This window comes from Theobroma umbraticum, unplaced genomic scaffold (assembly GCF_002168275.2).
Source record: "Theobroma umbraticum cultivar Fairchild unplaced genomic scaffold, ASM216827v3 scaffold_239.1, whole genome shotgun sequence".
Taxonomy (NCBI): domain Eukaryota; kingdom Viridiplantae; phylum Streptophyta; class Magnoliopsida; order Malvales; family Malvaceae; genus Theobroma; species Theobroma umbraticum.
Genome location: NW_018397273.1, coordinates 1687427 through 1699043, shown reverse-complemented (window position 1 = coordinate 1699043; position 11617 = coordinate 1687427). Strand labels below are relative to the sequence as shown.

The window sequence follows — 11617 nt, the reverse complement described above, 5'->3', positions numbered from 1 at the left end:
AAGTCTTTATAAAACTAATGATCTAATTGCAGGAACAAATATGGAAGTTAACAAAAGAAGACACTACACCAAGCTCTTATCATCTCTGAGATAAATGATGTGAGAATGAATTACACTGATGAACTACACACTAAAAGGTTATCAAAGAATATTTTGACTCTTCTAACAGTTAGGTGGTTATAATGTATTGCTAGATGTCAATCTTTGTCTATGAAATTAAATTGATTGATTTAATATGAGTTGGATTCATTTAAATTAATGAACAAAGATTAATAGTTCAATTTCATTGCCAATATGTAAGAAAGGTAATGGGTCACACACAAAAAGCTGCATTATGGATTAAATTGGGAATATAACGGTTTAGGTTGGACTTAAATCATAAACTAGTTTAATTAACTAATAAGGACTTAATTAAAATGGTTTAATTAAGTGCTAAGATCAATGACTTATTAGCAAACTTAACAAGTTAATTAACCTAGGTATAAAGTCATCTTTTCAACCACTTCTAATTATTAGTTTTGGTTTTACAAAAAACTAATAGAACTCTCTATAGTGCTTGCCATTCTTTGTGAGAGCCTTTTGGAAGAGTTTCTTGTGTGATTTGGCTAGAGACTAAGGGAGGAAGAGAAGGACAATTTGTTGTCCCCTTTGCTGGCACAAAGGCGTGGTTGGAAGTTCCCATCTTGTTGAAGATTCCATTGCGACTATGTGTGCAATATTAGATGTCAAGCAATTGAATAGCTTAGGTTCTTACACACTTTAGGGTATACACAAGTTTTAAACATTAAGAGGATAGCATTTGATTACGGTATCATTTGGCAAAGTAATTAAGTTTGATTGCATTTCTCATAACGTTCTGTTCGCATTAAAAACGATAAGGTGATCTGACGTTGATGCAACATTTTATTTTTCAATTCTACTGCATTTTTTAATTTGATTATGTCGTACCTAACAGGGTGCAGCTGGCATAGGAGAGGTTATGAGAAATGAAAAAGCAAGAGGTTAAGGTTACCTTCTCTAAGTCTATTGGTGAAGCGGATGCAAAATTTGTTGAGATGCTGGCTATAAAGAAAGCTTTCACTAACTTTGTTGCTTCAGCGTAGGCTGATGCATGCGCTCTTTTGGTGGAAAGGGATTCCATGAATGCTGTCATATGGGTCATAGTCCCGGAACCGTTTCCTTGGAAACATAGAGTCTATGTTCTAAGAATTGAAAATTTTAAAACGAGAGTGAGTAAATGGGAAATTAAACACGTTCTTAGGAGCGAAAATCAGTTGGATGATAAGCTTGCAAAGGAGGGGGTATTGTAGGGAGTTTGATCTGTACAATGTGCTGCACTGACATGATTTCTCTTTTTGACTGCTCTGGAATGTTTGGCTGGTTAGCTATTTTTGCTGGGAAGCACTTTATATGCTGATGTTTCTGTCTTTCTGGAGTTTAAGGGTTTTGCTCTTTACCAAATGTCTTGATTGGAAGCTGGTTTCTGTCTGCTTCAGCTTTTGAGGTCTGTGTTGTTGTTAGGGTGTTCTTTCCAGTGATTAATTTTCAGGGTAATTTAAAGGAAAGAAGCTTGGAGAGGAGTTTCTCAATCTTGTGCCCTGGTTTTTGCTTTTGTTGGGTCTTTTCCTACTGTGGTGCTCCTCTGCGGTGAACCCCGGCGTTTGTTCTTTTATGGGAAGTCTTTGCTCCTGTCTCCCGTGCAGGTAGGCTATGGAGTTTGTTTCAGCACCATTCGATCATGGGTGGTGATAGTTCTTCCAAAAAGTCGTGAGTTTCCTTTGTCTGGTTGCAGGGTGGGGTTGTGGTGAAATGTCTGCTTTTGGTTCTCTCCAGTTTTTGCTGTCTGGAAGTGTTTTGACTGAGCTGAGTTCGTTTGTGAATGAATTTTTTTGTAAATGTGTTTAGATGTTATTGGCAAAGGCATACTGAAGTTTTGAGGTCTTTGTCCAAAATGTGGTTCAAAGACAAGAAAACTCCCTTTTGTAACTCAGATCCTCTCCCTGTTTATTGGAAATGAAATATAAACTTTCAAGAAAAAAAATTGCTTCTCAAGAATTGAGGTTACCCTTATTGTGTAATGTCTATTCCTATCCCAACACAAGTACATCAGTAATAATCTCACCAAGGCCAACATGTCTAGAGCCGAGGAATCCACCTCAACTTCTCTCATCTTGAATAATGGCTTTACCGTTACAAATGAAGACGAATTGAGACAGCTGGTTGGGTTTCTTCCATATCTCACTCTCACTAGATTTGACATATGCTTTGTCAAATTATCTCAATTTACGCACAAACTGACAACAATGCATCATTAAGCTCTAAAGAGGATCATGAGGTACTTTAAGGGTGCTTTGTTTCCTTAACAATCTCTTCATCACAAAAAAATCTGCTCTCAGCTTACAAGCCTTCTCTACCTTATGATTAGGTAGGAAATCCAAATGGTAAAACATCTACTTCTCCTTCTGTCATCTATCTTGGAGGCACTCCCATCTCTTATTGCTCGAAGAAACAAAAGACCATAGCTAAATTTTCAAGAAAGGCCAAATATGGAGCTATTGTAGCTACTGTTTCAACGATCACATGGATACAATCCTTACTTCAGGAACTCAAGGTGATCATTCCCAATACTCCGATATTAATTCTTCTATGATAATATGAGTGCCATTTATACCTATAAAAACCCACTACTTTTTGGTCAAAGAGAAGGTGAATCAAGGACAACTCACATGTTCCTATAGAAAATCAATCATATATGCACTCACCAAACCCTTGTCCACAGCTAGATTTCACCATACACTATTTAAGATTGTTGTCACTGATGGTGTCATCATCTTGTGAAGTCATATTTGAAGGCATTCACTAGCAGACCCAATTATCACTGCATCAAATGAGTCAACAAAACCTACTGCCATTGCATCAACTGAGTCAAATGCAGTAATCTCAACTACAAGACTAGCACTCCAAAGTTCAAATCAACTAAGCATGTCAAGTCAAGACAAGAAGCACACAATGAAACACTTCAGGTAACCAAGCATACAAATGAGATAAGAGGGATCACATCAACCACTATCTCTACCTTAGCACATTTGAATATTAGAGGGAGCACTCAAACCAAGAAGAGGAGGGAAACACTAAGCCGATAGATTAAAAGCTTAAGGACTTATCCAACTCAAATTCTGATGTTATCTTATTCGTACATTTTCGTATTCAAACTTGTAGACTTGTCTAATCATATATACCTCTTGTATTATAAATACCTTACAATGCAATGAAAATCTAAGGGAAGTTTCATTCTTCTTCAGTCCCTTATCTTGAATATTTTAAGGGGAAGATTGTTAATTTTAAATGCGTTTCAAACTGTAAATGCATTTTCAATTAAATTTGCTTAAAGTTTGTGTATTTCTCCAGCTAAAAGGTTGCTTAAAAATTATTTATTTGAGCCTAAACGCATGTGCAAGTGATGATCAAATAAAAAATATATATTTATTGGACTTAAATATAATTTTGACATTAATAATTTTGAGAAAGAAAATCGCAAGTGAATACAAACGACTCATCAGGTGAAACCTCTAATCAAGATGGGAAGTGAAACCCCTCAAATATCATCTGCAAGCTGGTATTATGGGGTCCATTGCTGTGGAGATATTCCTATCACACATGTTCGGGCCAATGCTTATAACTCCTTCTCCCTAAATGTTAGTAATATGTATATATATATATATATATATATATATATATGTTAATCACATGTAAATATAAAGACATGGAAAAACAAAAAATTTGATTACCAAATGATTCTTCTTACCTTAGCAATATTTCTAAAGTATGTGGTGTTGTAGTTTCCACTTGGGAACAAAATCTCAATAAGATCAGCTAAAACCAACTGAGGTTGAGACACCGCACCATCAAACCAATCTTCTTCCAACATAAAAAAAATATAAACAAAATAAAATTTATATTATATTTATGAATGGTGTCAAATAAAATCATGTGAAAATCTATTAACAAGAGGAGAAAAATAAATATTAAGTCACTTAACAAATAGATTAAACAAAATTTATAAATATATATAAGGTGATACTAACAGTTGAAGATATCAAGATGCATAGAGATCTTACCTAGAGTAGTTAGATTTTGAATTCTCTTATCATATCTCCATAAGCTTTGGTTTGTAACAAAACCAAAACAAGATTCATCTTCAATATTTATATTTTGGAGGAATGTTGCCTGAGTGTATCCAACTGGATCTGAAGTGTATGTTTCATCAATCAATATGTCTATGGTCTGAATTAAGTAAATAAATAAAAATAATAAGATATTAGAATTGTTATAAAGAAAATATTAGTATGAGAAAAACAAAATGTTGGAGCAACATTAATCTAGAAACAAAACAATGCAATCAAAACCCAACAATTATAAGTAAATTAATGCCTTTGCTATACATCTATAATGAAGCATTAACTAATAAAAACACAATAAAATACTTGCAAAATGAGCATATAATAACTTACACATAGGATAGCATGCAGTTCTTCAATATCATCTGGATTGGAGATATTATAGGTTATCTTGTTTATGGAGCCATCCACATTCTCTCCTCCTGCATCTTCCACGTACTATTTTCAAGTTTAGCATACATTATATAAATAATATTAATTATAAGAGTAGAAAAGTCGACCGTTAAAGTATCTAAAATTTAAAATGTACACATTTAACATTGAAATTATTATCAAATATTCTATCTAGTATCTAAAATTTAAAAATTCGCAATTAGGTATTAAAATTTTGTTTCTATTAAGTAGTTTCTCCCTAAAACTAACTTCTATAATTAAATGAGTGGCATGATAAAAGAACAACAAATAAGAATACGTCACGTATCTAACTTCTACATGTTATTTTTTGCCATGACTAGCGACTGACAGAATTGGTGAAATGGGCAATCTACTTAACAGAATAAAAGTTGGAGCAGTTAATTGTAAATTTATTTTCTTCAAGTACCAAATCAATAATTTCATTACAATTTGGATACCGAATATGTAATTAATTAGTTCTTAACAGAAATTGCAACAAAAATTGAAATGTTTCAGGGTTTTCGGGATTAAAAATTTAAGTCATAATGTGCTTCATTTATATTGTTAAAAAAGATGTATGATATAATTTTATCAATTAATTAAACAACCATGCATATTCTACTTCTACAACAATATATTCTATATATGGAACAAATTTAAAATTGATGTAATACCTTTAACTTATATGTTTCCTTTGTGAAAGACCATATGCCCTGCGTGCCAAAAGGTAAGTTAATTTCAGTGATATATCAACCATATTCTTCCTTACTTTTTCATCATTTTTCAATATCCATATGTTGCTGAATAATTAATAAAAATAGCCATGTGCATTTTTGTAACTTTGCATAGTATATACATGATCATGATATAAAGAAATAAAGTAAAATATATCAAAGAATAGTAGATACATAAGATAAATGTATTCTTCTCATGATATAATGAAAAGAAAACATTGAGAGTTTGATATTGAAGTGACTAAGAGGTGGAATTCCAAAATCTTACTTAGTAAAATACTATGCATAAAATCAACCAGGATTCTCTATGCTAAGTAGATGCCAACAATAGCAAAAAAAATGGGTTTCTATTCCTGACATCTATATGGTTTAACGTTTTTAATCAAAAAAATTTCAAAATATCTAAATCATTGTAAATTTCGGGTAAAATCACAAAGAAAAGCTAAATAGTTTATAGAATTGAAAACTCATCATGAGAAAATTAATTTCCAAAATCTGCTTTTGACAAATAGAATGACAAAATTATAGCTAATATGTATAGTTAACGTTATAAGGCTTGTTCCTAAACATATGTATGCATGTTGTCTTATACCAACATTGTAATACTCCATCCAAGCCACTATTGGTTTGAATGCTTTTTCCTTGGCCTCTGCAAATTTAGTTAAGCACATATAATTGTCTTTCACCTGCAAAATGTAAGTACATCATGATCAGATGGTAGAATTAAAATTTCCTTAATTTATGAAGTCGAAACATCATTTGAGGTTAATTAGTTAATTTTAAAAAACATTAAAACATAATCTTGATTTTTTTTTCATGAAAAAAACATGTAATGCTCACTGCTTTGTAGACTTGATTAGCTCTATTTTCCAAATTTGTGAAAGCTCCCACGAACTTAATCCATTCTGCTCTCTACCATCAAACACAAAACAAAATTTTGTTTAGCTCAATCTAAAACTAAATACAAATCATGCAAGTGTTTATGCTAAACTACATTACAATACATTTATAAGGTATTTTCCTCGTATGAAAAGTCAGGATGGATCGAAGGTGGTGATAAGAGTAAAAACTGTCACCCCTCAATTTTCAATTTGTTTCTATTTTTTATTTTTTTTATAATTATTTTTCGGTCGCCTCTTATGAAAAATCCTTAGTCTACCATGAGGAGAAGTTGTTAATAATTTTGCCTACAAGTTAGGATATAGAGTGTTGTGAGAGATACATCACACATTCTTACCTGTAGAGGCGAATCCTCTCCAACAGCAGCAAAGTTTGCTACATTGCAAGCTTGTGTTTGATCATTACCACTAACAAAGTGTGCTTCAAATTGCGTCAGCTCAGTTTTGTTGATTATATTTATTTCTCCTTCTTCATACATTTTTAATACGCATTCAGAAGCCACCGAGTTTGATGTCATGCCTTTCATGCTTCCTAGTAATCCCAGAAGCTGTCAAAATATTTAATTAATTATTATATATCTCTTCTCTTTTTTTTCTCCTTTAAATGCAACTTTTCCCAAATTCACTGCATAACGTTCTTTATGCATGGAAAATAAATAAATATATATAAATAGGAGGTACAAAATTAATGAAATATTATATTTATACATAAAATATAATCAATACTTGCTGAGTGGTGACTTATTGGTTCTAGTTCTTACCTCAATAAACGAAACTGAAATGGTAGAAAAATGAAGAAACATGAAAAGAACTTCGTTAGATAATATAAAGGTGAAATAATAATATTTTAAGATGACATACAACAATAATTAGAAAAAAAGACAATAAATTAAATTCCTTTGTCCAAAAGGTTTGTTCGGTATCGTTTTTATTTTCTATTTAAAATTTTTTTTTTCATTTTATTTTAAAAAATTTTAAAAGCATAAAGCATGCTTTATAAAAATAATATTGCTTCGTATTGAAAAAGAAAAAGTTGAAATTTTTGCATATATATAATTCAATAGACAAAATAGAATTTTAAGAATTGAATAAAAATGAAAATATATTTAATTTAAATTTTTAAATAAAAAACTTTACCAAATAATATATTCATTATTATTATTAACCATATCATAATTTCATATCATTCATATAATATTGTTATTATCTAATTTATTAAAAAAATTAATATAAAATGTTATAATCACATAATTCATTAAATAGTATTATTTCATATTAAATCATTATAATATTAAAGGATACATTATGGATTCACCCTTTATAATTTTGGATCACGAAAAATCTATTTAGAATGGTCAGCCCAAATCGAGCCTAAGGTAGGAATGGGGCTTCGGTATTGTCAAAGCCGAGACCACGGCCCATGAAACTCTTATCTTTTAAATATAATTAAGTATGGATTAAACTAAATACTGCAATGTATATTTTTAAAATATGTTATATTATATTCTTTATACAAATTATTTTGTTATTAATCTTTTAGTTTCTCTTATATTCTTTTTTTTTTTGCATTAAATTGTTAGATTTTAAATCTAATTATATCGTTTATATATTTGTATGAAATCATGAATTTATATGTATTTAATTGTTTTACCCCATGCCTCCCCCAATAATACCTGGAAAGCTGTTAGTATCCGCTGAAAAGTTGGACAAGGGGATGACGAATGACCTGATCCTTGAGGTGCAAAATCTTGTCCTTCCAGCCATCCTTGAGTCACTCTGTTCAACGTCATTCATTTAAATGCAATATGGTTACAACATGAGAAAGAATTTAAATTTCCAAAAACGAAAAAATAATAATAACACTCAAATTTTAATATAAACTATATAAATATAAATTATTTTCTTGAATTTTATGAAAGTTGAATAAAAATGACAAAATCGAGACAAAAAGAAAATGAGCATAACATTTTCGTTACTTTTAAAAAAAAAGATTTTAAAACAATATTGAATTCAAATTTGAATTATGATCATTACCAAAAGAATTTGACATATTTATGTTTATTTCATGATATTATATGTTATGAATGTGCTCGACATATAGATTAAATCTGAAATTATTTAAGGAATAGTATGGTTGGAAAGTGCATTCCATAAGCTTTCTAATAGTGTATTGTGTGTCAATTTTGGTTGAATATTGAGGGAGAAAGAGAAATCTGAAGTCTGTGACACTAGAATTGAAAAGAAAAGATACGAAAATAGTGCAAGAGACAAGGGAGCAGAAACTGTTTGACTCATTGAGTTACACGCGTCCGCTGGCACCGAAATAGAGATTCACCATGTGCAGCGGCAACATGGGTCCACGTGCTAATAACATCTCTGCCTATTTCCAATCTCAATTTTCTTAAAGCACGTTTGGTTGGTCTTCTTTTTTTCTTACTTTCTTCGTTTGTTTGTTTCACCGGATTATTGGTCAAAGTATCCAAATTATAACATTTTTTTTAATTTAACCTCTTTATTTAAAATTCAATTAATTTAATTTATGTATTTTAACATAGTGTGCAATTGGATTTTGAGTAATTTTGTTTAAATTGACTATTAGAGATGTTGGTGTATTTTGACACTAACATTTCATATATAAAAAAAATTATGTAAAAAAATTAGTCACGTGGCTTTTCTGTGTTATGTCATAAGATCAAATTACAATAAATAGTAGAGTATATGAACTGAATTAAAGAAATTTTAGATAAAATGATTAAATTTAACAAAACTCTATAGTACAGGAGCTTATTGGATACTCTTATCATTTTTTGTTTCACATTATATAAGGGAACGTCAGGTAAAAAGACTAAATTGAACAAAATTTATTTTTTTGATGTAGTGGTTTACTTCTTTTGTGCAATTTCTTGTGGCAATAGCAACAAAATTTATGGGGTGCTTTTTCAATTTGGTTCATCTACTCAAAAAACTAACAATAATTTAATCTCTGTATTATATATGACATTGTGTGCAATTGGATCCTCTTGAATTGATCAAGAGGAAATTGTACAAAAGAAGCAAACCAATAGATCGAATTCGTTAGTTGCTAATTTTCCAACTCAAGAAAAAATTAAAAATGACAATTGATCTGTTGTGTGGTTTATTGTGCTAATGTGAAATGTTATTTGTTGTTATTTTGCTATGTGGTTTGAATTGCTGTTACACTTGTTTTTGTGGTTTATGAGGTCTTGCACTTGTTTTTTAACTAGTTAGTCGAATGTTTTTTTTTGTACATAAAAAATGTCAAATGATCTGTTGTTTTTTTGTTACTTCGTAACCGATGCTGAGAATAGGCAATGTTAGTAGTGTGAACATAGGGCAAATGTTACAAAAATTTTGTCTCAATTTAGTCCATCCGTGTATTTTGAGAGGTATGCATATGTTTTGTTCATGTGCATATGCTTGAAAATTATAGCTTAATACTTTTAGATACTGAGGTGAACCATTGGTTCTTTTTATAAATACATTCCTTTTGCAATTAGACATGATCTTTTTGTAATTAGGTAGTGTAATTAGTTTGTACGTTTTTTTGTAAAATAAAAAAATAATAATTTTTAATTATTTGATGTGTAAAAGTACATTTTTGGTACAAATGTAATAATACTAAACAAAAAATGGTAAAAGTACCCAATTTGGTCCATGTATGATAAAACTTTGTTCAATTTAATCATTATATTATAGAATTTTGTTTAATTTAGTTGTATTATAGAGTTTTGTTTAATTTAATCCATGTACTCTACAATTTTATTTAATTTAATCCCTATAACATAGTAAAAAGTTTTTTCACTTGACACATCAGTGCCACGTTAACATCATTTGATATGTCAACACAATTAACTATCAATTTGGATGGAGTTATGTAGAAGGACTCGATTGCACAAAATCTCAGAATATAAGGACTAAATTGATCTGCTTCGGGATAGAGGGATTAAATTGACAAAAACACTATAGTATAAGGACCTATGTGGTACTTTAACTATTGATTAATTGTATCAAAATGTCACTTGTCATTTTATATCACATAATATTGATATGACATGATAACATAATTATGTGACGTTTTCATCCTCCACGTCAACTCCACGTGGGCACTAAATGACAATTGGAAATTTGACAAAAAATAATTAATCAACCATTAATCATAAAGACATAATTGATTTAGAACAAAAACTATAAGGACTTGATTGAATATAATAGAAGGATAAAAACATATTTAAATTTTCTTAAATAATTTAAAACTTTTTCAAGTATTATGTCAAAAAAAATATTGTTCACATCACGAAAATTTAAGAAACAAAAATGAAAGATTTATAAATCAAATTATATTGGTTACTAAAGGTTGATGAGATATAAGATTAAATAGTAAATGATAGGAATTTTTACAAAAAAAATTAGAGGCGTAAGATTTGCTTACTTTCTAAGAAACCATTGAATAGTTTCAATTATTGTTCTTTGGCATAGAGAAAAGGTTCAATTTATTTTTAGTTTCAAGAAGTTAATTTTCAAAATGTGTGCTTGATTGAATGTTGTATCATCCCTTACACAAATAGTAAGATTTGAAATTTATTTTAGTGGTTTTTAATATAATTTTTATAAATACTTATTTTTAATATAAATTAGCTGTGTTCCCGTGTGAAGAACATGACATCAAATTTTCTAAAATTTTTAAGTAAATGATTAGTAATTTGAAAATTATAATTTAAAACTATTTTGAAATTAAAAAAATTATTATTCAACTTGTAATGGGAGAATTATGAATACTATTCAATCTTAATAGGTACTTTCAAGAATACATTACATTCCAATTTTGTTTCTCTAGCCATAGAAATTAAGCAAAGGGAAGTTTTTAAAAAAGGTAAAATACTTGATCTTTTCTAAGTTTTGGTCATAATACCATGCATGTTCATTAGTATTAGAAATGGACAGTCCATCCCAACATGTAAATGAAGTTAATGAGCAAACATGAAATGTCTAAAATACTCTTATTCTTTCACCGATTTTTTCTTTTGTCTCAAGTGTTGGGATAAGCTCTGTAGCCAATTAGGATTTGTTAAGGCTTGATTCCAATCAAGTTGAATGATTAAAGGTTTTCCTTCATCAATAAGACATCAATTATAACAAGTTATAAGTCTAATTAGATGAAGTCGATGAGATTAATATGCCTTGCAAGGGCACTGTAATAGGTTGCAGTTATAAGATCTTTATGCATCAAAGCATACTCTCTAAATGTTCCTATTTAATATACCATTGAGACTGGACATCAGTGATACCTAGAGACTGGTACATTCTATGTTCCTTACTTGATAAGTAAGCAATCGATCTCATAGGTTGAAGTATAGAGATACTTGAAACTAGAATATAAGTGTTTGCCTAAGAG

At 29.9% G+C, this 11617-nt stretch overlaps 1 protein-coding gene across 6 annotated transcripts in view; it reads right to left on the bottom strand.

Moving 5' to 3' along the window:
* Window positions 1-3461: 3461 nt before the first annotated feature.
* The window catches only part of LOC110426989 (plant/protein), a 12541-nt gene continuing 4385 nt past the window's right edge, over window positions 3462-11617 (bottom strand). The window contains exons 2-11 of one of the 6 annotated variants that reach the window (XM_021442344.2): window positions 7878-7980; window positions 6966-6979; window positions 6543-6752; window positions 6146-6217; window positions 5902-5991; window positions 5246-5284; window positions 4512-4616; window positions 4119-4284; window positions 3806-3918; window positions 3462-3648 (exon numbers count right to left, since the gene is read on the bottom strand). In XM_021442344.2, the coding sequence (XP_021298019.1) occupies window positions 3574-3648; window positions 3806-3918; window positions 4119-4284; window positions 4512-4616; window positions 5246-5284; window positions 5902-5991; window positions 6146-6217; window positions 6543-6752; window positions 6966-6979; window positions 7878-7980 (987 nt within the window). In that variant the 3' untranslated portion in view covers window positions 3462-3573. Of the gene's footprint in view, window positions 3690-3805; window positions 3919-4118; window positions 4285-4511; window positions 4617-5245; window positions 5285-5901; window positions 5992-6145; window positions 6218-6542; window positions 6753-6965; window positions 6980-7877; window positions 7981-11617 lie in introns of all 6 variants that reach the window. The other 5 variants (XM_021442341.2, XM_021442345.1, XM_021442342.2 and 2 more) reach the window with 5 other exon arrangements.